A 24,560-nucleotide genomic window follows, 5' to 3' on the forward strand; every position below is an offset into this window, starting at 1 on the left:
GCCTGAGACACAAAGGGAAACCTGATTTGCCCCAGGTCACCCGCTGGAAAAGAACAGAGCTGAGATTCAGAACCATGGCCTGCTTTGCTTGCCCCCGGGGCCATTGGGCCACCGCCAGATTAATCTGCCTGAAGCCCAGCTCTGATTATGCCTTTCCGCGGTTCCGGAACCTTCCATGGCTCCTGCGCTCTCCTTAGCCTGACACCCAAGGCTGCCCACACCCTGAACTCAGTGAGTTCTTCTGGCCTTACCTTCCACCCATTGGCCTTGGCATGCACTGAACTTCTTGCTGTCCCCAAACATACCCTTTGCATGCACTTCCTTTTACTGTCGCTACCAGGCAAACTCCTACTCGTCCTTCACAGCCCTGTTCATTTGTCCCTTCTTCTTGAAGCTTCCCTCGAAGCACCTTTCCCCATTCACAAAGTGGTGGCCCAGCCTCCTCTCTGGAAGTGCTCCCTATCCGCGTGGTCTAGCTTGTACCACAGTAATGAACTTGGCAGTAACCACGACTACTGTGTGCCAAGTCCCTAGGGACATGGCCCCGGCTCTCATCGCTTCTCACTGGGGGCAGATGGAGAAACAGGCCTGGAGAGCTGGAGTGATCTGCCCAAGGTCACACAGCCGGTAAGTGGCCCAAAGGACCTGACTCAGTGGTTCCCAGAGCCGCTGTGTGGTGCTCCTTCTGTTGCCGCCCACTGCACACAGTCCCCCGAGGAGGTGGACGGAGGGGTTTCACCTCTAGCTTGCCCAGCCCAGACATTCAGAAGTGGACAGTCCCAGCCCTGCCCCGAGGCACTCGGGGAAATCCCAGATGGCGAGCCTGGGCCCTTTCCAAGAGCCGGGGAGGTTCAGAAGTCAGGCCAGAGCTGGCATTGGAGTCCACGGTTCCTGACACGCTCCCCACTGGCCCAGGGATCAAAGGCACCAGCCGTCCTTGCAGCCGAACCAGACCCTGCAGCGTGGGGAAGGAGGACTGTCAGAGGGAGTCAAGGGCTCCAGGCTGCGGAAGTCCGTGGCCTGCCCCCACGCCTCAGGTTTCCACCATTAGTCATAAGCGGTGAGGAATATACCACTGGCAGAACTCCGAGGTTCCGGGGCCATTTGAGGGAGGACGGAGGCCCCAAGAGGGCAGTCAGGATTTCTAGGTAACAGGGCAGGCCAAGACTTGAGTGCTGGATCCACGAGGGCTGAGAGTCCTCTCACAGCGAGGCTCAAAGCCACCATCTAGCACCTGAGACCGTGCAGCGGGGACCCCATCACCTGCCCTCGTCCCAGAACAGTCCCACCAAGGTCTGCAGGAAGGAACTGCTCCAATCCCCCACTGCGCAGATGGGAAACTGAGGGACAGAGAGCCTTCCTTGCAACGCAGCGAGCCAGGAGCAAAAGGGACCCTCAGACAACAGAACCCCTGCCCACGGGGGTTCCTGAGCCAGGGCTGGATTTCAGACAGACACCAAAACCCCTTGTTTTCCCCAAAGGTCCAGGCTCGCAGGTGTCACACCTGCTCAGCTCAGCCAGGGGATTCGACCCAAGATAGGCAGCCACAGGCACCTCAGAGGAACAGGGATGGGGGGACAGATCAATGGCCACGCAGCAAAGCTTCCTTGGTGGACAAAACCTTCCCAGACCCCCACCCCCCGGCTGGGGGCAAACTCCTACTCATCCTTCGCAGCCCTTTGAAAGAAACGAAGGGTTCTTGGGGGCTGCAGAGGCACCACAACCCCACCCCTGGCCCCGACAGAAGCCTCAGCAGCCCTTCAGCCAGCCCCCACCCTGTTCCCCCTGCTCTGCTGGCCGCGCCTCCCATGGCCCTCAGAGCCCAGCAGCAAATCGATGAGCATACACCGAGCGTCTGCTGTGTGCCAGCCCTGGGTCAGCAGCAGTGATGAAACATTTCTCAAGTGCGCTGCAATGTCTGTTTGCCAAAGCACCTTCCAATCAAACAGCTCGCACTATCTCATTTAAACCCTCCAACAAGCACAGAGAGCCTGTGCAGTCCTGGGCTCGAGCCAGGTTTCGTCACGCGATGGGTAGCAGGGAAAGCCCTCTTTTTGTCAGCCTCTCCCGTAACAGGGGCCAGGGTCTCCTATCCTTTGGCTTGGGGAGGGGGAGAAGCCAAGTCACCGGCAGAGGACTGAAATCCCCTGCTCTCCCTGCCTGCTGACCTTGTATGACCTTGAGTGAAGAAGAAGAGGCTATACGGCCTTTCGGACCCGTGTCTGCTGCCCAAGGGCCGAATCTTCACTAACAGCCTTCTAAAAAGAATCAATCAGCTCAGGTCAGGCAACACTGAGTCGCCCCCGAAACTTCAGCAAAAAGTCCCCTATAACTGACAAGTGCTGCCATTATCACAGAGGAGGAATTTGAGAAAGAGCTGTGGCTCCAAGGGCTCCTGCCACAGCCACTGAAGGTCACATGGCTGTCACGTGACAGAGGCGGATTTGAATCTGCCCCCCCCCCCCGCCCCCCACGCTGACTCCTAATCTTGCGTTCCCAGCCCTGTGCCTGACCCCCCGCAGACATGGAGCCTGGAACACGAGAGGCCCTCGACTGGCATGTGCTCAGTGGAATATTTGCTTTTTAAATCTTTTTTTTTTTTTAAAGAGTTTATTTATTTATCACAAGTAGGCAGAGAGGCAGGCAGAGAGAGAGGAGGAAGCAGGCTCCCTGCGGAGCAGAGAGCCCGATGCGGGGCTCGATCCCAGGACCCTGAGATCATGACCTGAGCCGAAGGCAGCGGCCCAATCCACTGAGTCACCCAGGCGCCCCGAATATTTGCTTTTTAATTCTAACCCACATCGTCTCCTCCCGATTGGACCAGGGTCACAGGTGAGCTGGGAGTCAGGAAGGACGACAAGTATGGCTGGGAGGCAGGGCTGCGGGGAGGGCAAGCCTGGAAGGGGAGGGTGCTGGTCTCAAGGTCCCCAGTCAGTGAGAAGTCCAGTGAGAAGTCATCACTCCACTCCACGTCCCAGCCGCTGTCTTGAAAACTGGAGGGACGGGGTCACCTGGGAAGCCCACCAGGCCAAGGGCCTCCTCAAACCTGCCACTTCCTGGGGGAGAAGAGTGACCAGCTGGAGGGACAGTGCCTGACGCCCCATCAGGCCCTGCGGGGCAGTGTCCTCTCCAGGAGCCAGAGCCGGAGGCCAGCACGGTTACCATGGTGACCACCACCCTCCATCCCGTAGGCCCAGATGACAGTCACAATTTCTGTAATTCGGAGGGCTCGGGGGGGGGGGTGAGCATGAGCGCTGGGTTTGGCTGAGGCAGCCAAATTTGTTTTTATTTTTGTCAAATCTGAAATCTAATCCATTTCCCAGGGTGTACCTCAGTTGTCTACACAAATCAAGTGGACGTGGCATCCTCCTGGACCAGAGAGGCAGGGAAGGTGAGCCAGCCCTGACATGGGGTCCTTCCCTTCCTGGTCCTCAGCGTGTCCCAGGATAGATAGGAGCTCAGGCCTCCGGTCCTCGAAGGCTGGGGCCTGAGGTTCCAGATCCCAGTTCTTAGGATGGCCTCTCCAAGGCCGGGTCCACAGCCTTCCATGGAGCACCTGCTGTATCCTGGCCCGTGCATCAGGGCTCTGAGATGAACCAGGCTGACACCCGCCCTCCAAGTCCCCAGAGCACGTCCTTGTCCTAGGGCCCGGCTGCGGTGTGTGGCTACCATTCTGAATGACAACTATGCTCTAGACGCGTGAATGATTCATTTAACCTGTCTTATGAGCAAAAACCACTTGGAAAGCTGTCCGGCCTCTACTGAAGTGAAGCAGGGACCCCTGTTAGGAGCCAGCCAGGCCACTCCTGGGTGGCAGAATGCTCACAGCCTCCGTAATGGCCCAAGTATGCGTCATCGGGAGAATGAGTCGCGCAGCAAATTTCAACCAGGGATGATTCTGACCCCTGGGGGACAGGTGGCCATGTCTAGAGACATTTTTGATCACCCCAGTAGGGGGAGGCAGGGCACTGGCATCTAATGGGTAGAGACCAGAGACGCGGACGGACATCCTACGATGCACAGGAAAAATTCCCCAGCCCCACGGGTCAGCAGTGCCGAGGCTGAGAAAGCCAGTGGCAGAGCCGTTCATGGAACATCCCCCAGCAATGACAAAGAGCAAACCACCGACAGGCACGACGGCAGAGACGGAGCTCACAGGCCTAACGCTGGGGAGCCGAAGCTGGGCATAGGCAAAGAGCGTGTGGAAAATCAGGCAAAGCAAACCCAGCAGTGATGGAGCTCAGAGCAGTGGTGATGTCGTGGGGGGGGGGGGGGGACGGGGGGGGCGCCCTTTCTGGGTGGGGCGTGAGGGAGCTTCCGGGGTGCTCTCCATCTTTTGGAGAAGTTCTTGTTGGCCTGAGTGTGGTCACTAGAGTATACTGCTATAGGAAAATGCCCTGAGCTGGACACGAAGATTAAAAAGAGCAACAAAGGGGCGCCTGGGTAGCTCAGCAGCTAAGTTCCCAACCCTTGATCTCAGTTCAGATTTTGATCTCAGGGGCATGAGTTCGAGCCCCGAGTCGGGCTCTAGGCTGGGTGTGGAGCCTACTTAAAAGGGGAGTGGGGGGGCGCCTGGGTGGCTCAGTGGGTTAAAGCCACTGCCTTCGGCTCTGGTCATGATCCCAGGGTCCTGGGATCGAGCCCCATGTCGGGCTTTCTGCTCAGCAGGGAACCTGCTTCCTCCTCTCTCGCTCTCTGCCTGCCTCTCTGCCTACTTGTGATCCTGTCAAATAAATAAATAATATCTTTAAAAAAAAGAAGAAGAAGAAGAAGAAGGGGAGTGGGGACAACAAAACACGATGAAGGGCAATTGCTATGAGGAAAAATAAAATGCAACAATGAAAACCACACAAGCACCTGCTGGGGTGGTCACTGTCACAGACCGCACCCCCATCACCGTGTCAACCTGCATCACAGCCCTGCACGGGAGAGAGCGACTGATTTGCCGAGGCCAAAGCTAGTGAGGGATTTGAACCTCCCACCATCCTATCTCCTGTCTCCTGTTTGTTTAAGGATTCGTTCCTCCCAGGGCACCTGGGTTCGGTCGGGTAAGGTCCAACTTTGATTTCGGCTCAGGTCATGATCTCAAAGTTGCAAGACTGAGCCCGGCTTCGGGATCCTCATTGGGCATGGAGCCTGCTTGGGACTCTCTCTCTCTCCCTTTCCAAAAAAAAAAAAAAAAAGGATTCATTCCTCCCATGCCCATAGCAACCTCGGGAGCTAGGCATGTCAAACATTGTTACATCCACTTCATAGACACAAAAATGAAGGTCCAGATGTTTGCCCAAGGTCACACACTGGTTGAGCTGGGACAAAAAGCTCCTCCATAAAGTGGACAGGCTTGCTGGGCAGATGGTCCTAGACCTCTCTACTTACTTGCCTCCAGCAGTGGGGAGCTCCTCACATGACACATTGGTTCTGCTTATATGCTAGAGTCTTGGTGGGCTGAGAACACTTACAGGGTCGAGAGGAGGGAGTAAGCACTCCCTTCCTTCCCTGCCCCCAATCCCACTTCTTAGAGGCCCCTTAATTTGAGAACGCATTGAATTTGGCCAAAGTCTCTGATTCCCAGATGCCCAGCAGGCCTCGGTGCCCAGTGCAGACAGCCGGAGTGGGGGAGGCAAGGGAACAGGGGCTGCCAGCTTGGAAGAAAACCCAGGGCGGACGGTCCATGGGATGGGAACTCCAGCCAAGGAGGCTTCAGCCCCCGCTGCTGAAAAGGGGAGGGCGGGCAGACCGCTGGGGCCCAGGGTCCCACAGTCTGGGGGCTGACCGAGCCTCAAGAGCCCACCTGCAAAGAAGGTGTGCCACCAGAAACCCTCCTGGAGTCCTGGGCAGGGGGTACAGACGCCTCCCCCGAGCCCTCATAATGTCTCGGATGTCACACTCCCCATTATATCAGCAATCCAACTGAATGTGGTCTGTCCTGGTTTCTCACCACCAACCAGGCTGTGCTGTCTCAGGGCAGAGGGTATCCATCCCTCTCTGTGCCCAGAGCTCTACCTGGAACAGCTGCCCGTGAGCACAGCAGCCTCATAAAGGAGTGAGGTCCCCATCACCTGGAGGTATCAAGGAGCCTAAGGAGGGATTTCTGTGCTGGAGGGATTTGCAGCCTCCTTTCCCACCCTGTGCCCCCCTCTTCTCCCTTTTAACATCCATCACTCCTTGTCCCTTTACTCTGCACCCCCTCACTGAGACCCCCCCCAGGTCTGGCCCACCGTGGCTCTGGGAACCCCACATGAAGAAGATGCAGTCCCTGCCCTCCAGAAACACAAGCAGACACTTAGTGGAGACACGGACATTCTTGCTCGGTCTCCTGGGGGCCTGTCCTCCACCGCATGTCTCCCCTGCCTGCCAGTGACCATACACGGGCGCGCCCCACATATGCATTCCCACGGAGCACCACAGCCCTTCGGGCACCCTCCTCTTCGCCCATCTGGCCAGCAGCCCTGGGCACGGCCAGCCCACTCTCCTGCAAAAGCAGTTCTGAGGCTTTTCCGGACCCCCCAGGGAAGTTCATGAACCCCTTCTCACAATCATGTTTTCAATGCATACATTTTTTTAATGCCTAGAACTAGAAAGGAAGGACGCCAGTTATGTTAAAATAGTTGTCAAAACATTAAAAAAAAAAAAAACTGGGGATGGAGCACCACACGAGATCCATTATCGACACAAAGAGCCAGAGCCAGCAGCTGGTCTGAAATGTGCGAGCTTAGAGCCCCGAGAAAGTCCACAACCACCCCAGCGGGACCGGCGACCGCCACTAGTGAGTCACAGGAACGGCCCATACTCACCCCACAGTCTCTTATCTCCGTCACAACAGAAAGGCTCAATTTCACTCAGACACCCATGAAAACAAATGTGCAACCTGTCCCCATCCAAGTTCAAGAACCCCAGGTGAAGATCCTTATTCTAGAAACTCTCTCCCCCTTGGGTCCCAAGGACATCACAAGGACCTAGGCAGGTCCTCCTCCTACTTCTTGGCTGTGTCCCTCAAATGCTCCCTACCCTCTGGTCTCCCCTCTCCTCTCCTTGACCACATACCTACTCCCACAGCCCCAACTCTGCCAGTAGGAGGGTTGGTAAGTGGACCAGGTCCAAAAATCTGTCCCAGCCCTGGGCCCGCTCACTGCCAAGCAACACAGACACCCTCTAGGATGTCTCTGGGACCCTCAGATTCATCATAATGGAGTAGGTCCTGTTCTCCCCAGATCACCAAGTTCTCTGCTTTCCAAACCCCCAGGGGATGCTTTCCCCCCAACCACCACCCATGCTGGACGTTGCCCAGAGGAGAACCCACCAGAGGCTCCCTCCCCCTTATCCCCTTGTGCCTCTCAGAAGCCTGTCCATTTCACCACCTAAATCGCTCCCCTCCAGATCCCCTCCACAGCCCCAGGCGGGCTGTCCTCCCTCACCCCTGATCTGAATCACAGCCAGAGGGTTCCTCCAGAACCAAAAGCCTTCCGTGGCTCCCCACTGCCTTCTGGAGAGCTTCCAAACTCCTTGGCTTGACCTTGAAGGCCCCTTGTGTAAGTTCTCTCGGTCAGCCTCATCTCTGTCCACACACCCTCCACCTCCCACCTTGCTTGCTAGGGTGCACGTCACTGGAAGCTTCACTGCACACCTACTATGTGCAGGGCTGAGGGCCATGGCCTAAAGAAGGGACAGGTATGAATGGAACATGGAGCCCACAGTCTAGACGGTGAGGAGAACAGGTCAGGTACAAAAAGCCTTGTCAACAATGTATACGAAGAGGGTTGAGTGGACATTGAGCAGGTGGGTGGCAGGGTGGATGGGAGCTGGGGCAAGTGTGTCGATCAACCAGTATCTGCCACACAAGTGAATGGATGGATGAGTGGATGGGTTGATAGATGGATAGATAGGAGTGTGGGGTGGGGCCTTGGGTCTATGGATGAATGAATGGGTTCATGGTCAGGGAGGGGGGAATGAATGCATGAATGTAAAGGTATATGGATGATGGGTTGATGGGCATATGAATGGATGAAGAGATGGAAAGATGGATGGACGGATGGACAGAGAGATGGACAGGCAAATGGGGAGACGGACGCATAGGTGTATGGGAAGGCGTTGAAACGTGATGCTCTTATAAATGGCGGCTCTAGGGTTCAAACTCAAGTTTATTTGACCACAGGAAACCTTCAGGTTGGGACTTAGCACTGTCTCCTCTTCCTGCCCCAGAGATCCCCCCTTCTCGGTCCCTACCCTCCTCGCCCCAACGGGCTCCATTCTGTGCTTACACTTTCAGAACTTCAAGAAGTCCCAGGAATCACCTAGGCCAGGGGTTTTTGGCCCCAGCACTATTGACATTTAGGACGTGATAATTCTTTGTCATGGGACGCTGTCCCCTGCATTGTAGGATATTTGGGCTTTATCCACTAGAAACCAATAGAACACCCTCCCCAAGTCGTGACAACCAAGAATGCCTCCAGACATGGCCAAATCTAGGGGCAAAATCATCCCAAGTGAAAATCACTAACACAGCCTAACCTCCCCCACCCCATAATTTTATAGATGAGACGCTGACACCCAGAGAGGAGGAGAGACCTGCCCGAGCTCACGAGCTTGCACTTAGTGGAGCCCAGACCAGACCCTGGGGGACAGTCAATCCCCAATCACCCCCTCATTCAACGGAGGAGTGCGGTGGAGAGCCTCTCTTGCCACTCTCTGGGGGAATCCAGGTGCAGACCTTGGGCACCCGCTCTCCTTACCTCCATCCTGGCCCTCTCCACGCCAGCACCCCAAACCCTCGCATTCCTACAGCCCCTCACAGTTAGCCAAGCCTTCTCCTGCTGTTTTCTCAGACAGAAACTGTCGTCCAGAGAGGTTGAGCTGTGTGCTCAGCACCACACAGCAGGAAGTACCCACATCAGGATTTGAACCTGGGGAGAGAAGAGGGAGACCAGAGCACAGCTCCACAGGGCAGAAGGGGCCAGAAGTGCGGAAGGCAGCCCCACAGGAGAGCTGGAGAGAGATTAGCAGGGAGACATTCTGGCTGATTAAAAAGACGGATCGATTTCTCTCGGAGAGAAACAAATGGGGCTGTTTGTCTCCCAACAGGATGGCGAGGAGGTCCGAGGGAGGTGGCAGGTCAAAACTGACTTCTGACACAGACGCAGAAGCCCGGGCAGGATGGACGAATAAAAATCCAATCATGTTTTAACGCCCCAGGAGGGGGCTGACACTTCATTAGCCAGACGGCCCTCTCCTAATTCTCCATCTCGCTATCAATTACAACTAGCCTTGCGGTCAGCTCTCCCGGGGCCGCGCACACCCTGGGCTCCCGCCCAAGCCCCCCTCGGCCACCCGCCCAAGCCCCCCTCGGCCACCGCGGCCCTGGACAAGCGCTCCACCTCTCTGGGCCTCCCTAGAGCTGTCTGAGCTGCGGGAAGATGGAATGCTCCCCGCGCACAGGTGGTGCTTAGTGAACGCCAGTGACCTCCCCGTGCAGTCTCCGGCTTCGTCCTCCGAATCCAACTGTCCTTCACTGCTCAGCTCCCACCCCGCTCCTCTCCCAGCCCCCACGCCAGGCGATTACCAGCATCCCGGGTGACCCCAGGGCTCTTGACAAGGCACTTTCCTCAGTGGGGTTGCCGTCCTCCATCCCCCCCAACTCTCACCCATCAGACACTCTGCTGCCCTGGCTTGGAGGCCTCCTTCATCGGAAGGCTCCTGCAGCCTCCCCAGTCTGGACAGACTGACCACTCCGTCCTCCGGGTGGCCATGCCCCCCCCCATTAGGGTCACTCCACTCAGCCTATACCCGACTTTGCTTCACAGGTGTGTGATGTGGGTCTGGCCCTGCCTTGCCCAGCAGGCTAGGGCCTCCTCAGGGTCACGACCGAGGATCCAGGCCTGGTATTCCAAGGCTCCACCGACCACGGCTAAACAGCCCGAGGGCACTTGCACTCCAGTGTGGAATAGTGGCCAAAACGCTTCTGAAGCTGCCCTTCAGTCAACACTTGTTCAATCCATCAATCAGTCAACAATCGCCAATCAATATTTGCTTCAGAAGTCTACAGCTTGGTCTCCGGGCCTCTCCCTCAAGCATCCTCCATTCTGCTCCAGGAGTGACCATTCTAACAAAGGAATTTACTCATATCCGATCTCCGCTGGACACCCTTCAGTGGCTCCCCACTGACCCAAAGGTCAAGAACAAGCCCTCAACTGGCGTTTGACACCCGCTATGCGGCACGTGCCTCACCCTGTTCCAGCCACACTAAACTCACTGTTCTCTGTACGATTCTCTCTGCCCGGAACACTATCCCGCCACTGTGCTTCTGCAAAACTCCTACTCACGCGGCAAGACCCAAGTCAAATGCCTCCTCCTCCAGGCAGGCTTCGCCAATGCTCCCAGGCTGGATCAGAGGCAGCTTCTTCACCTACAGCTCTCTTCACACAGGAACCTCCATGTGATGGAACCAGAGGTTGCCCTGAGGATCAGGTCCTCTCTGACCCAGCCAGACTCCTCCGACTGGCTGTCCAGCCCACCCTGCTGACCTGTCGAGAGTGCAACAGCCACTCCGGCCCCGAGAAGCCTCCCTAGGGCGCGGCTCAATGCTGACTTGGACTTCTGAGAAAAACAAATCTTCTCTCCACCAGATGGAGGGAAACAGACAATTTCCCCGACATGTGTCGTTTCTTCCAGCGACACTGGCCTCCCATCTGGGCATTCCCATTAGCCCCAGGCCGAAGGAGGAGGGGATACTCTCCCCTAAGGAGCCCCTTCCCCAGCCACAGGCAGGCCATCAGCACAGCCCTCAGAGTCTAGAATGCTAGGCTCCAGTCTGCCCTGGCTTTCTGATGACTCAACGTAGGCCCCTGGGCAACGCATGCCCCCTTCCTGGGCCTCAGTCTCTCCGGCTGTAGAATGGGGGTTACCAAAGTCCCGGCCCTGCCAGCTCCCAGAAGGTGCTGAGAGAACCTGAGAGGCCAAGGCAGGTGGGGAAGTACAGAATGAACTGGAAAGCCAGGCAGGAACCCACCTGCGCCAAGCCCAGGTTGGGCCACACAGTCCAGTGAGAGCCGCAGCGCCGCGCCCTCTGGGACCTCCCCCAGATAGAGGAGACAAAGCTAACCACGGACAACTCCCCTGAAGCCGGAAGAAAGTTGTAAGATAAAGAGCCACAGGGTCAAGAGAGGAAGAAGCTGAGGACCCAGGATCACTCCCTGGAGGTGGGGGTCAGGCAGCTGGGCCTGGGGGACCGGGGGGATTTGTAGCCATAGAGGCAGGGAGAGGGTTTCCGGGGGGCGGGGGCAGACCCAGCAGAAGCCAAGGCAGGGGAGGATGGCGTGTCCGGAAACAGCAGCAGTCGTTTGGGCTTCAGAACAGAAAGCATGAAGGCAAAGAGCAGGAAGGTGGCTGGAGGACAGGCGGCGGCGGGGGGTTGGGGGGGGCTGGATGGCCGGAACCATAGAAGGACCCAAATCCAGGCCAAGTGAGACTATTCTGGGGGTGACAGGGAGCCATGGGAGGTTTCTGAGTGAGGGAAGAAGGAGTAAACAAATGAAAGGAGGCAGGCAGGGAGGGAGACAACAGCCGCTCCTGGGCACGCGGCACTCTGTGGGTGACAAACTCCTTCCACGGAGGGGGCCCCAGGAGCCCCTGCTGGGGAGGGTGCAGGCGGGGGAGACGGGGTCCAAGGCAGAGGAGACCGCCCATGTTGCACAGCTCCAGGCTCCCGGGTGCTCTCCTCACTGTGCTGGGGAGGGAGGGCACCCCACCTCATCAGTGGGCATTTGAGGTGAGATCCAGGAGCCGTGCGTTTAGACAGAAGGAGATGGAAAAACTCAGATGTTCCAAACAGCACAGCAATAGGGCATGGGCTCAGTCCAGGAAGGGTGGAAGTTAGATTAAGGCAGGGCTTCCTGATAAAGACCCTCAGAAGGGTCCTAGAGGCCTTGATCTGGGGGGCCAGATGCCCTGTCTGGTGCAGTAAGACTGAGAGGAAGCAGGTCTAGAGATGGGGGGTGGCCCAGGTGATCACATCGGCATAACAGGGTGATGGGAGGGGGTCTTCTTCCTGCAGGCGACACCCCCTTTCTCCTCCAATCCATTTGGGGCTCCCCAGGATTTCTTCTCCTCCCGCTGCCCACCCTTCATGCCCTCCCTCCCCCAGAAGCAGCCTGGCCCACGGGCTTCTCAAACCATCATCGAAGACTGGGGGCCCAGCTGCCACTACCTTCAGGACTCTTGGTGGCTCCCCACAGCTCCCCACTTGGCCCCAGTGTGCCCACAGCTGCCACTCTTCACTTAACCCTCCTAGAAACCCAGCCAGCGCTGGCTCGGGAATTGTCACTTGGCCCCCTGACATTTTCCCCCAGCCGCTGCTGTGGCCCCACCTCTCAGATGAGCAAACAGAGGTTCAGCAATGGCAAAGGCCTCTTGGCCAAGAAGCCAGGAGCAAGTCTGCACTCACACTCACACAAGCCACAGTCCCTGCGGTCACCAAAGTGTTCTCCCAACACCACCCCCAAGGCACCAACACCAGCACCTGGACCCCCGTCTCCGGGCCCTGCCAGTGCCCCGGGCCATCATCAGTCCTCATCACCACCCGACAGGAGCCTTCTCTAGAGGGGCTTCCAACCGATGTCTCTCCCGGGGAGTCAGAGTCAACTTCCCTCGCACAAAATGGTCATAGCTGTCAAATGATCGGGTCAAATGATCTCGTGAATGGCTGAGAGATGAATGAGAACCCATTCACCTCCAACAAACATGCTGAACCCCCAGACTGGATAGCACAAGGCTTGAGCGAAAATGAGAGCATGGGCCCTGGTGACCGGCAAGGTCAGAGGGTCTGCACGGTGGGGATGTTGGCCAGCTGGACCTCGAAGCAAAAGGAAGCAGAGGGCGGGAGCCAGGTAGGGGACCAGAAGCAGACAGAAGGGGCCCAGAGGGACAGATGAGAGCAAGGACCACAGCCACAAGCACGGAGCAAGGGAGCCCACCCACAAGGAACACAGCGCCTGAGGGGGGTTTCCCGAAGACACCACTGACATGATTCCGAGGAGGGCCGGAAGTCGGTCCCCCACCAGCCCCTTCCCAACCTCACTGGCCAACTTTCCCATCCTGCAGACGGGGAGACCGAGGGTCAGGGGGTAGGGTGGTGGTAACCTATCCAAGGTCGCTGGCAGCTGGCGTCTCCTTCCTCCCAGCCATGCCCAGCAGAGAGGCCGCCTTCACAGCCCACTGGCTTCCCTCCACGCGTGGCTGCTTCTCCCCGCCGCAGAAGTGCCGGCTCCCCACTGGCTGGTGCGCGGGAGGCAGCAGCCTGGGAGCAGCAAGCCCAAAGGGAAGGGGCCGCACGCGCTCAGGGGATGGACCCAGGCGGGCCGCAGAGGTGGCTGTCCAATGTAGATGCTGAAACCCAGGGAGACCCTCCCCACTGCCTCCTGGAAACGTGGAGCAAATCTCCCCGCTCCGCGTGGCGCTTCTCCAGACTCGGCAGGTGTCCGCAGTGTCCTGGATACAAGCTGAAGCTGGGGATTCAGAGGAATCGAGGCTTTCATCCCAGCTCTACTACACCCTGGCTGTGCGACGCGGGGGTACAAGTCAGTCAACCTCTCGGAGCCTCAGCTTTCCTGTCGGTGCAATGGGGCTTGCACAGCCCTGGGGGAGGGGGGGTGGCTACAGGCGTCAAGGCAGCAGAGCGCTGAGCGCCAGGAGTGCCAGCCCTTATCACCACCCCGAGCCGCTCCCCTGGCCCGGCCTCACTGCTGTGGGGGTGCTTCCAAGTCGTTATCTCCAATCACCTGTAATCGTCCATTACAGAGCAGGGAAAACCAGGGCACAGGCAGCCCACCATGGGCCCTTCTCCCCCATGCAGCCGGGCTGGCTCCCCAGAAAGGCTCCCGCATGGAAGCCGGGGAGAAAATAGGTAGGTTTCGGCCGCCTGGCAACACCGTGCGCGTGGATGGGGGCGTAACGACCGGCGGCGTAACTGGCGCAGGTTTCCCTAAGAAACGGAGATCGAATCTGATTTTCCCTGGAAACAAAGTCCTCTGGGGGCGTTATGTACTCTCTAAAGACCTGATGCCTACCGTCTCTTTGCATCTCCCAGAGCGGAGCGTTGGCTCGGTTATCCATGAGGCCCGGTTCACCCGTGAGCGCAGGTGTGAGAACCGCGGGGGTCTCTCTCTGCAGAACCCCATGTCCACACTCGCCCTGTGTACTGCTTGGTCTTCAGTGCCCTCCTGAGAGGGGGGTACTACCACCCCCATTTGACAGCAGAGAGAACGGGGCTCCGAGAGATTTAAAAAACCCGCCTGCAGGGGCGCCTGGGTGGCTCAGACGGGGAAGTGTCCGCCTTGGGCTCAGGTCATGATCTTGGGATCCTGGGATCAAGCCCTGAATCCGGTTCCCTGCTCAGCGGGGAATCTGCTTCTCCCTCTCCCTCTGCCCCTCCCCACTTCTCATACGCTTTTTCTCCTCTCTGTTTTCTTCTCAAATAGATAAATAAAATCTTTAAAAAAAAAAAAAAAAAAAACTTGGCCCATGATCACACAGCAAATAAAAGGCAGAATGAGCCCTGGGTCTGCCTGACTCAGGGCCCCAGCATTTTCCACTTGCCACCTACCCATGAGTCAAACCGCGCGACCAGTCCCCTGACATTTCAGACCCGGAGACTTGCCAGCTGAAGCCCTGGCTGGAGGTGCGTTGCTCAAGGCCCAGGCCCGGCCGGGGGGTGGGGGGGGGTGCGGCCCTCCCTCCCAGTGCGCCAGCCCCTCTCGGTCCCGGCAGCCTCTTCGGGCTCTCTGGTGAGTTGGGGAGTCAGGTGGTGACACAGGGTTGAGCTCCAGGCTGGGTGAGGAGCCGAGTCAGGGAGCACCAGCTTTCAAAGGACAAGAGGCTCCCAGCCAGGGCTCCTCACTCCCCAAGGACTCGAGTGCTCCAGATGGTCCTTCTGAGCAGACCCTGCCATCCTGACCCGCCACGACCCTGGACCTGCTGGGCCTGAGAGCTGCTCCCACAAGTCTGACTTGGATGCCAACACGTCCATCATAACTTTGGGTTCTTGATGGGAAGCGGAATGGTGTAGAGTCTAGAGATGACAAAGGTCATTTGTGGTTGCTACAGAGATCAGGGGCCACTACCTTCTACGATTTAGGGACCGAGAACACCAAATATGTAATATGCAACACAGTCTGGACCGCAAATACTGTCACATCCAAAATGCCAGCCGTGTCCCCACGGAGGAGCACTCGCTTGAGCACTGCCCCTTCCCGGACCTCCCCCAGCAAGGAGAAGGTGGGGGAAGGGAGGTTTCTGTCCAGGGAAGAATCCTAGAGCCCTTGGCACCTGATCAAAGACACCCTTCACACACACACACACACACACACACACACACACACACACACAGCAACTCTAAAACTGGGCCTGAGCGTACCCACGGTCAAGTCTCTGATTCGGAGCCCCTGCTGACACCAGCCAAGGTCACCTGGGCCTGCACTTGCAGAAACGTGCCTCGGTCTCTCTCCCATGGGCCCGACTCAGGCTATGGAATCTGAACGCTGAACCATTCTATTCACAGAGCCTAGAATCTCGGGTCCCTGGACTTCCACACATAAACCATCACGGCCACCAGATCCTGGATTCATGCCCTCTTTGAAACACCGAGCTTTACAGGCTGTGAATCACAGAGGCTTGGAATTTGATTGTCAGTTAGCCTTACATCGAAACTCTGAACCCTGAGACTCAATCCCAAAAGCTTCCAGGCTGAGAGACCCAGACCTGACTTGCAAAGCCACTCCACTCCAGAGTCACTGGATCTCTGGTCCAGAAGGGAGCTTGGAAGCGAGGCAGCCAGTTCAGGCAGAGACCTGCGCCCTAGCCTCCCAGCCTCTGTCACGGGGCCCGGGGAGCCCAACACCGCTCTGAGCGGCTCCCAGTGTTGGGGAGTCCCTCCCGAAGGCGGGGGCTGAATTTGGCAGCCCTCCTCCCCTGGGCGGTTTCCACACGCTTGGACGCAGGACTCTCCCTGAGACAGAAGAGGACCAAGCCCAGCCCTGCCCAGGAGCGGAACCCTTTCCCTCCCCTCCAGGGGCCAGCCCCATGGTTGCTTCCAAGCCCAGGCTCCCACATGCGCTGGGGGGGAGCCCAGAGGGATGGTGAGAACTAAGGCCAGAAGACCCCAGGGACTCAGTTTCCCCAACACACCAGAAATGTGGCAAATTGGAAGGGTCTCTATGGGCTGCTCAGTGATGAGGGCCCAGAGTGCCTGAGGTCAGAGTGCCTGAGGTCAAGACCTTATCCAGGCCCTGTCTTTAGGGAGAGGCTCTGAGGCTCAGAGAGAAGGAGCTGCCCAAAGTCACACATCTAGTTTATGGTAGGTGGGACTCTACCGTAGATAGGCGTCTACCCTAGATGGCTCTCTATCCAAGGGCTTCCAAGACATCAGGACCAGCCTAGGGCTGCTTCTGCCCAGCCAGACATGCCAGAGCCTGTCAGAGAGTAAGCTGAGTCACACTCCCAGACCAAGGCCATCTGAGCCATGCTTCTGCCTCCAGCCCAGCCCAGATCTTGTCAGTCCGGACATATGAGGCTCAGAGAGGTAAAGTAACTTTCCCAAGGTCACACAGCACCCAAACAGCAGAGCCAGAATCAACCCTAGTCCCGCACAGGCAAGGTACCCGCGACGTGGTTCCATTGTGTCCCTGGTCTTCCAGCGAGCCTTTCTCTCCCTCAGACCTCCTGTGGTCCCCCTTTTCCTGGCCTGCCCACCTCTCAGCTCACATGCTACAGTCTCCTAAGGTTTCCCCAACATACTGTACTAAAACTGTTCCCATGGATGGTGTCTGCGCCCCCAACTCCTGGCAGCTTCCCAGGGCGGGGCAGCTAGCTACATTTCTCTGTCCTCTGAGATTCCAGGGCTGATGCTGGGGAGACCTGGGTGAACAGAGTTATTGAACAGACCCTCTAACCAGCCGTCCTACAGAAGGAACACCTGGCTTTTGGCCCTCCACCCAGCTAAGGGCACCCAGACCCACACTCCACCGATTCCAGCAGAGACCATCCAGTTTCCAAGGTTATCACCCAGCCCCCTCCCCAGGAGGGAGACCAGCACCCTGGGCTCTGCATGTCTGCCTCCCTCAGCCTTCCTGGGGGCCACCCTGCCACCCCAGCCAGCATCCCGGGTAGCCCAGGTGTCCAGAGCTGGGCTCAGGCACTACCCTGTGTAGCCTTGAGCACTGGCAGAGACTCTGTTCTGCTGGGCAAGCCCCAAACCCAGAGGCCACCATGTCTGTGTCCCAAAACCACCTCCTCACCAGCCCCCAGCCCTCAGCTCAGCCCACGATCCATTTCCACACTGCACTGAGCCGTCGATCCTTCTAAAACACGGATGGTTGCACATCACATCCCAGCTGCAAACTTCGCCTGGTCGCCTTGCCCTGAGAACACAGGCCAGCTCCTCACGTGGCCCCGCGAGCCTCCCTCTCCCCGTCCAGCCCCACACTGGCACTCCCTCTTCCACTCCAGCCACAACAAACTGCCCTCAGTTCCTCTCTTCCCCAGGCTTTTGCTCCTGATGCTCCCCCTCCCCAACACCGCTTATTACTGGAGGCTCAACTCCGACACGGCCAATATGCGCCCAGTGAGCACTGAGGCCAGACTTCGTGCTGGGGGGCTGGGGTCCGGCAGCAGAGACAGGCTCGGCCCATGTCCTGCTCACCGGACGGGACCCTGAAGGAGGCAACCCCCACAGTCGTCAATGACGCTCACGTCAGTAGGACACCAGGTCCTCATCAGTCGGCCCTCCGTGCCCCCGTGTTCCCCCAGACCCCACATCAGAGCTCGACCACCACACCACTGCCACCACGGCCTCCAAACCAGAGGACAGTGTGGCAGGCAGGGCTCAGTCAGGAACAGCTTGCCCCCTGCCCCCCACGCAAAGGATATGGGTTACACACCATCTTGATGCACCAGTTCCGGGGGCTGGTGGTCTGTCGCAGACAGAAGAAGGCAACGGGCGCCAGGTCCGGGTGAGGGACTTCAGGATCGGCTCCATCCAGGGGCTCCTCTGGGCCTGGAGGGGAGGGAGGCGGGCTCTGGGGCCCCGGCTGCTCCGTGACTCCGGGCTCAGCTGCTGGGGCAGCAGCGGCAGAGGAGGAGGGCGGCGGGGAGCTCTCAGCCATGTCGGTGCCGAGCAAGGAGCCCTGGGGGAGGAAGAAGGGTGGCACGTGGCTGGGGCTGCCTGGCACCCACCTGCCCCCACAAGGGGACACAGCCCAGACAGCCCATAGCCCCTCGCTCTCACTCTGCCACAATGGTTAGGAGCAAGCCAAGGGCCTCCCATGCATCCAAATCAAAATCCACTTCCAGGGAGGGGTCCTGGGGCAAGTCTGGTCAACTCCGCGCAGGCTCAGTTTGGGGAGATGAAGAGTGAGAATAAGACCTACCTAGAATGTAGCTGTGATATTAGTTGGATTTTGTTTTGTTTTTATGAGACCGTGGTTGTATATTTACTACATCATCGAAGACAAGAAAATTTGCACGAAAACAGGGAAGTTACTGTCAAGTCAGACATCATCACCAGGATGACAGGCGTTAACAGAGGAGAGGTTAGAGGGCTGTGGAGCCAGACACCGAGGGAACTGGGCAAGCCAGGAGGAAATCCGGGCAGCCTTCCCTGAGGAAGTGAGCCCAGGGATCTCCCCCCACGACCTCATGAAGGTGAGAACTCAGGGACCTTACACACCAACAAGCTTTTCAGCTGGAGAAACTGAGGCCCAGAGACAGACAGGACAGACACACAGTCCAGCAAAAGCAGAGGGAGAACGCTCCCAGGGCTGGCTTCTTGGGAGTGTGACCAGTGCGGCCACCCAGGGCTCCACGCTCAGAAGGGCCCTGCTCTGGGTTCAATGCTTGGCTGTCACCAACTTGAAATTCTTCATCCTTTGTGATCTGGGGCCCCCACGTTTCCGTTCGGCAGCGAGCTCTGCAAATTACATTGCTGCTCCTGGCTTCAGCAAAGGGGACACTTCCACATTCCGGTCTCCTCTGATGATTCCAGCAACCCCAGGAGCGCTCCCATGCGCATGGAGAAACAGAGCCAGGGAAGGAAGAGGCGCACCAAGGCTAGGGCACGCTTCAATGCTAGAGTCCCAGCACCGGCCCTCCATTCAGTGATGGCTGGCCATGACCTTGCCTGGCCCCCTCTGCACAGACGGCCAACAGTGAAGGAGGAAGGACAGCCACTTGTCAGGGCCTGCCCCCTCCCCACCTCATCCAAGAGGCCACCCACCCCCGAATCGCCACGTATTGGGGTCTCCCAGGGCTTAGGACCCCGACAGGGCTGGGCTGGACAATGGGAGTTGGAGACAGAACCCGAGCTCCCGGGGCTCAGCGGACTGCTGCCCGCGGCTGCCGAGCTGCCCAGAGCTGATGGGTTTGGACATTTCTCTGGCTCCCGGGGGCAACAGGCGGGAGTTGGCACTTCCTGCCACTGTACCCGGCTGGTCAGGGAGGCAGAGTTTTCTCCCAAGCTCCAGGCTTCGCTCTTGGTTCCAGAAAAACAGCCATGGGCCTTACATAAGCTTGTAGGCAACTCGGCCTGCCACGTGTCAACCCCTGGGCTGAAAAACACCCTCCCTGGAGTGGCTCCAGGCCTGCCCACCACAGGGCCAGCCTCTGAGGACACCGTCCCTCTGCCTGCCCCTTGCTTCTGGCATGCTGGACCTCCTTCAGTCCTAGAGCTCCAGCTGCCTCCTCCAGACCTGTGTTCACGCCTTCCTCTCTCCCCGGAACACCCTCTCCTCCAGCCGCACGCCCTGGTCCCCAGGCCTGATGATGCATTCATTTGTCCAGGAACTATTTCCTGAGCACCTACTATGTGCAGGCACGGGGCCGGCACAGTGGCTCCGCCAGTGAAGAAGGCAGGCTTGGCACCAGCCCGCATTTCGGCTGATGCTCCAGCAAGGGAGGGAGACACATGAGTCAATTAATTTCTCTCCCTCTGGGTTCCAGAGCCCTTATCACCAACACACATACCGTATAATTTATGTATTTATATCTTTATGATTTAGTGCCTGTCTGCCCAACCTGGAAGGAGGCTGTAGGAGAGCAGGGACTGTGGTCCGCTTCTTTCACCGCTCCATTCCCCACCCCACCAGTGCCTAGAACAGTGCCTGCAACATTCTAGGGGCTCAACAAATCCACACTGGATAAATTAATAAAATGTGCTGGGAAGTAAACAAACAAGGGGGAAAGGCACCTAGTGGAAGGAAAAAGACACCAAAGATAAAAATAGGAAGCAGAAGGCACCAGCCATGCGTGATCTGTAGGACGAGCTCTCCAGGTAGAAGGAACAGCATGTGTAGAGACTGGGGGGCTGGGACGAGCTCGGTGCATTTAAGGAAGAGAAACGAGGCCAGTGTGCCGATCCGAGGGCAGGGAGGGGATGAGTGGAGTGCTTGGCAGGCCCCACTGAGAGCCTGGGAAGGAGTTTGCTTTTTATTCCAAGTGCAACAGGAAGCCGCAGGAGGGTTTTAGGCAGGAAGTGGTGTGCTCTGGTCTGTGCTTTTAAGCCAGTCCTCTAAGGACTAAAGGGAGAGTGAGTGGTGGGGCAGGGGTGGGGCTGGGAAGGCCAAAAGGAGGTGGGAAGGATGGGCTGGCCTGGCCCTGGATTCCGGTGGAGGCAGGAAGAGTGGGGTGGACTTGAGACATGTTTTAGGGGCAGAAAAGCCTGGCCCTGCCTTGGCCCTGATGGCACCCCAGCCGGGTGCCACCAAAACCCTTCCTGCAACTGCCTGGGTGCGAAGAGCTGCCACGGCCCCTGGAGCCACGCGAGACCACCCCTCTCCTCCCTCCCAGCTCTGCCCACTCCGTCCTAACTTGCTTTTCACCTCACTTGTGAAGGTGTCAAAAGGTTATAGTCCTTTGTCCTCACAGCTTTCCTGCCTCACTGTGGGACTCCTAGAGACCACAATTACCAAGGCCACCGCCCCCAACCCACTCCCCATGCCCACCCAGCCTCCACCCTCTGACCTGCTCTCTGGTGCCCACCCAGCCTCCACCCTCTCACTTGCTTCCCAGTGCCCACTGAGGGTGCCACCCTCTCACCTGCTCCCCATAGTCCAAATTCCCTCTGCCCTATGCCCAAAGCCCTGCTCCTGTCCCCAGCTGCCCCACTGCCTAGGGCTAGAAGCTCTTGAGGGGTTGGCAGCTGGGCCCCTTGGGCTCCAACCTGTCTCCAAATGGAGCCTCACAGAGATGGGAAGTCTGGCTTCTGGTGGCAGCACTGAGGGACTCAAACTCAGGTGCGTCTGGCCCCAGACTCTGAGCTGCCTCCACGTCCTGGAGCCTCCCCCTTCTGAGTACTCCCAGGATGGGGCCACTGCCTGGTGGACTGGACTGGCCTCTGTGAGCAAGTGCAGGGGCAGGAGCAGAAGCCCACTGTGTCGGGAACACACACCCCCACTCCTGACTCCACCAGCCTCTTGGAGCCTCGGCCTTTCCCTCCGTAAAGCTCAGGCCTCCTCCTGCCTGTGTCACCAGTTCCCACATCATGTGGATGGGAAAGCTCTCTAAAACTCATGAAGGTAGGTGTCTAAGCATGCTTCAGGCCAGCTGTGCCATCCCCAGGGGCTGCACCCCAGCCATCTCTCGCCCATAACTACCACCATCACCATCACCAGCACCACCACCAATATCATCATCATCATCACCACCACCATCACCACCATCACTAACATCACTGCTACCACCATCACCACCAGCAACACCATCATCACCATCAACACCACCATCCCAATCAACACCATCATCACCGCTGCCACCACCACCACCATCAACACCAGCAACACCATCATCACCATCACCACCATCATCACCATCAACACCATCATCGCCATCAACACCATCAACACCATCACCACCATCATCACCATCATCACCATCAACACCATCATCGCCATCAACACCATCAACACCATCATCGCCATCAACACCATCAACACCATCATCGCCATCATCGCCATCAACACCATCAACACCATCATCGCCATCATCGCCATCAACACCATCAACACCATCATCACCATCATCGCCATCAACACCATCAACACCATCACCACCATCATCACCATCATCGCCATCAACACCATCATCGCCATCATCGCCATCATCGCCATCAACACCATCATCGCCATCATCACCATCAACACCATCATCGCCATCATCGCCATCAACACCATCAACACCATCATCGCCATCATCGCCATCATCACCATCACCACCATCACCACCATCAACACCATCATCGCCATCATCACCATCACCACCATCATCACCATCACCACAGCATCACAGAGGCTCTGACTGAGTCTGACTGTGCCAGGTAACAAGCAAAGGGCTTTCTAGGCATCACTTATATGCCAATTTCTACCATCACCCCCTAAAGTACAAACCATCCTTATTTCTACTTTATGAAGAAAGAAACTGGGGCCCAGAGAAGTCCAGCAGTGCCCATTGTCACTCTGCTGCTACAGGACAAAGCCAAGGTCCCAGTTCAGGCCTGCCACTGCCGAGCCTAAGCACTGAACCTTCACAGACACCAGCTTGGGACAGGGAAAGGTGCCCTGGAGCCGGGCCTTCCCTCCCAAGCTGGGTCCCCAGACAGTGCTGACATCACTGCTGGCGCAGCCAAGACCCCCCAGTGTGGACAAAGACCCCGCAGGTCTGTGGGGGAAGTCTGCCTCCCAGAATCTTCCAGAGCCCTTGGAGTATGGTGTGGAGAGGCCTTGTGTCTGCAGAGCTCAGAACCTGGTTGGTGGAGAAAAACACGAGGCCTCTCCTGGTCATCCCAGGCCCTGTGTGAGTGCGTGAGTGTGTGCGTGAGTGTGTGCGTGAGTGTGTGCGTGAGTGTGGGTGTGGGTGTGTGCACGCATATGCATACATGTGTGTATTCATGTATCCACCAGCACACACCAGCAGACAACCTGCTTACTCCTTTACCAACAACCACACATCAGCTAACGTCACAGCTAGGAGAATAAGCAACAAATTCATTCTGGGAATACTAGAGTCTAGGAATCTCAGAATCACCCAGGACTTTAGAGGCCCGACATATTAGCTACAATAACCTCGGACTTCCGTAATGTGGCATTTCAGAGCCCAGGCTGCCAGGCAAGCCCTGAGGTGCCGTCCCAGCTCTGCATCAATACCCCTGGCGCCCCACGCAGCCCGGCGGTGGCCCGCGGTGACTCCGACTATAAAGGGAGGGTGACCACTGCGCGTGGCAGGACCGCGGGAGGACGGAGTGGGGTGACACCCACCAGCCCTTGGCCGCACCACCAGACACCAGGCCAATGCACAGTGGGCCTGTGACCGTCCCCCATGCCCGTGAGTGCCATTGGCTGTGAAATTCCAGAATCCCGCCTCTTTGGAGACCCAGAGTCACAGTGCCTGGTTTTCGACTCCTATGGGCACCAGATTTCCACACAGGGAGTCTCTGAAAAGAACGGGGTCCCCAAAGGGGCATAGTGGGTCACCATGTGCTCATCAGCCCACAGATCATGCACTCACACGCATACTCACGCTCACACACACCCATCCACCCACACAAACACACTCACACACTCACAGATGTAAACAGCCGGGCATGGACCCTCACACACAAACACACACAGCATCTGCTCACACAAACCCAAACACACCCTTCACATACCCGTCAGATTCACATAGACACACACTCACAAACACACAATGCCAAGGCAGAGCCCGCATCTGGCAGCCTGCAGGAAAGTCTCTGTGAGGCTGGGGGACACGTGCCTCCCAGAATCCTCCAGCCAGCATCCCAGAACCCCTGGAACCCTCTGTCTGCTCCCTCTTCCGCACGGCAGCCCTGCAGATGCATGACGACAGCCCGCCCGCCCCGGAGCCTCGTCTGCCCCGGGCCTCTTGTTGCCAGCTCCCTCAACCCTTCCCAGGGTGACATTTCCAGATCATCTACTCCTTCGGACCTATCCCCAGTCATACTCAAGTTTGCCTACGTTCCCCTGCAAGGGTAGGACCCGAATGGCACCGAATAACAGAATAGAGCAGGAGGTCACATGCCTAATTCTGCAGTGGGGCCATCTCCTGAAGCAGCCTGGGAGCCCCAGCGCCTGGCTGGCAACTCAGTCAGACTGCAGCATCTAGGGTGCATGTGGTCCACCAGTGCCCTCAGATCCTCTTCAGAGAAACTGCAGCCAAGCAAGTCTCCTCTAACCTAAAGATGAGTGGCTCAAGGATGGCCCCAGATGCATGACCTGAGGCAAAGCTTGCTCTGGTCTGCCCAGCCGGGTCTGCATACACCGCAGGCATCTTGGTCCTGTCACCAAAACCGACAGCCAGCCCTCCCAGCTTTGCAGCATTCAATGAAGGGAATCAGAACCCCTTCCCACGATGGCTACCAAGAGTCACAGCCAGCATTAATAGGGGAGCACTTCTTGTGGGCCAGGCACCTCGTTACAATCCAGCGACGTAAGTGTTTTTGCTCTCTCCACTTTACAGGTAAGGAAACTGAGACCCAGGGAGGCTAAGGGATTTTCCCAGGGTCCAAGGTC

General features: G+C 57.7%; 1 protein-coding gene across 2 annotated transcripts in view; it reads right to left on the reverse strand.

The window, feature by feature from the left end:
• Nucleotides 1-24,560, reverse strand: part of CACNA1I (calcium voltage-gated channel subunit alpha1 I) — a 116,726-nt gene that overhangs the window by 87,894 nt on the left and 4,272 nt on the right. For both annotated transcript variants that reach the window (XM_046012719.1, XM_046012718.1), the window contains exon 2: nt 17,914-18,170. In XM_046012719.1, coding sequence (XP_045868675.1) covers nt 17,914-18,149 — 236 coding nt within the window. In that variant the 5' untranslated portion in view covers nt 18,150-18,170. The remainder of the gene's footprint in view (nt 1-17,913; nt 18,171-24,560) is intronic.

The sequence above is a fragment of the Meles meles genome, chromosome 7 (assembly GCF_922984935.1).
Source record: "Meles meles chromosome 7, mMelMel3.1 paternal haplotype, whole genome shotgun sequence".
NCBI lineage: Eukaryota > Metazoa > Chordata > Mammalia > Carnivora > Mustelidae > Meles > Meles meles.